The sequence below is a fragment of the Fonticula alba genome, assembly GCF_000388065.1.
Source record: "Fonticula alba strain ATCC 38817 unplaced genomic scaffold supercont2.7, whole genome shotgun sequence".
NCBI lineage: Eukaryota > Rotosphaerida > Fonticulaceae > Fonticula > Fonticula alba.
In genome coordinates, this window is record NW_009242977.1 from 1927890 (window position 1) to 1929887 (window position 1998).

The window sequence follows — 1998 nt, forward strand, 5'->3', positions numbered from 1 at the left end:
CGGGCGAGGACAGCAAGCAAAAGAAGTCGCCGGAGAGAAGCGGTGCCCGTCATCCATGCTCGCCTGTTCATTTCGCAGGGGAGGATCCCTGCAGCTGCTGACCCGTCCCCCGAGGAAGTAACATGATCGGCTCCTGATATGGAAATCACGCGGAGCACGACAAATATACCGTCGCACTGCGTCCCTATCTCCGGCAGCCTTGTGAATGTGCGACGACATCGAGGCTCGGCTTCGGCTCTACCCGCTCCCCCTCCACACCCCTGCGCCTGGGGCACTACGCCCCCGGGTGCACGCCCCGCCCCACCCGCCCGGTGTTGCCTCTTCTGAGGGCGATCCTCGGCGATGGACGCTTCTTTTTGGCGGGCACCGTGCCTGCCGCGCTTGTTCTTGTTGGGGTGTTGTCCACCAAGCCCAATGGAAGAGGAGGCAACTCACCATGCTCGATGTCCCCCGGTCCGCCCCCCCCCACCCCCCGGGGCTGATGGCCCGATCTAGTGCCGAGGGAAATAGACCGCCCCCACAAGGGCTCGCAGCCTGGGGGGGGGGGGGGGGGTAAGCGCCATCCCCCGGTGGCGGCCACATTTGTGGTACTGTGTAAGTTCGGGCCGCCGACCGAGAGGGAAGGCCCCACCCCTTGGAGCACGCCTCTGCGCCCTGCCGACGCTCCGGCCTAGGGGCCCCTCCCGTGCAAGTCGGGCAGCGTGAGCACCGAGAAATATCGGCGTCCTGATCGGCCTCCCCCGGCCGGGGAGAGACCCCCAGAGCACAGATCCCTCCCCCCCCCCCCTCTCTCTCTCTCTCTCTCTCTCTCTCCCCCCTCCCACGTCCCTCCTTCGCGCTCTGCGGAAATGAGCGTCTCCCCAGCCACGCCCCGCCCCCAGCCACGTCTGGAGCCGCAGCCTCCCCGGGCGGCGGAGGGGATACAGCTTGCCTTGCCGGACATGTCGCGCTCGTGTAGCCTGTGCGAATGCTCGCCCCTTCGCGCCACAAACGCCATCCGCCTGCCTAACTCCCCTCCCTCGGTCTCTCCCCCGCGGCTTCCTTCCTGCTGCTGAGCAGGCGTGTGCCAGACCTTTTTACCCCAGGCGCCGATCTTCACAACTTGACCGCCGCCGCCGCCGCCGCCACCGACACCTCCCAGTCTAAGGCGTCCGACACTGCCAGCCCCTCCCGGTCGGAGGCTGCCACCTCGGTCTTCCAGTCTCCGGAGAAGTTGTCGCAGCTTCGCTTCAAGGTACCCTCCAGGGCTGTGGCACCCGACAGCCACACGGCATCCTCCGGCATGCTGTCTCCCCATTTTGTCGCCCCCCCCCCCCCCAGCTGACTCGGCTCTCACCCCCTCACAGCGCGCTTGGGGTCTGGTTCGCGACTCGGCCTTCCAACTCCCGGTCCAGTTCCTCCTGGTGTGGTTCACGGTCAACAGCGTGTCTCTCTTCCAAATTGTCCTCCTCATCGGCCTCCTTCGCAGTCCGATCCTCGGTGTGCTGAATGCCCCGAAGCGTGCGCCCGTCACTCCCATTGCCCGCGCCCCCCTCTCCCCCCTTCTTGCGGTCTGTGGCTGCCAGCCGGGGGACCCCCACGCCTCTGACCCCCTTCTCCTCGTCCTCCCCCTGCCCCCCCCCCCTCCCCTTCCGCCCCTTCCTGCCCTCCCCTCCCCCTGGGACGGTCCTCGCCATCCGAGCGCAGTTTTCTCAGACATCTTCCGCGCACCGACCACCCCGCAGGATACCAAGCAGGGCTCTGCCCCGGCCTCGAACGCCGCCCCGGCCCCCGTCGACAATTACCTCCTCCCACTGACGGCATACATTTTCCTGCAAATGCTCTCCCTCGGCTTCTGCCTGTTGAAGATCCACAAACTCGGGCTCCTGCCAACCAGTGCCAGCGACTGGCTGCAGGCTGCTATGCCCCTTGCCCGGACGGATGCCCTCGGGCCCCAGGGCCTTGTGTTCGGCTTCGGGGCAGGTCGCTCCTAGAGGCATGCCCCCCCCCCCCCCCCCC

General features: G+C 67.4%; 1 protein-coding gene across 1 annotated transcript; it reads left to right on the forward strand.

The window, feature by feature from the left end:
- Positions 1-941: 941 nt before the first annotated feature.
- On the forward strand, positions 942-1992 carry H696_04618 (hypothetical protein; the record flags this gene model as incomplete). The annotated part of the gene is made up of 4 exons (XM_009498502.1): positions 942-961; positions 1060-1234; positions 1347-1500; positions 1687-1992. 4 exons carry the CDS (start codon positions 942-944, stop codon positions 1971-1973), a joined length of 636 nt encoding a protein of 211 aa, XP_009496777.1. The 3' UTR covers positions 1974-1992.
- Between the last annotated feature and the right edge of the window lie 6 nt (positions 1993-1998).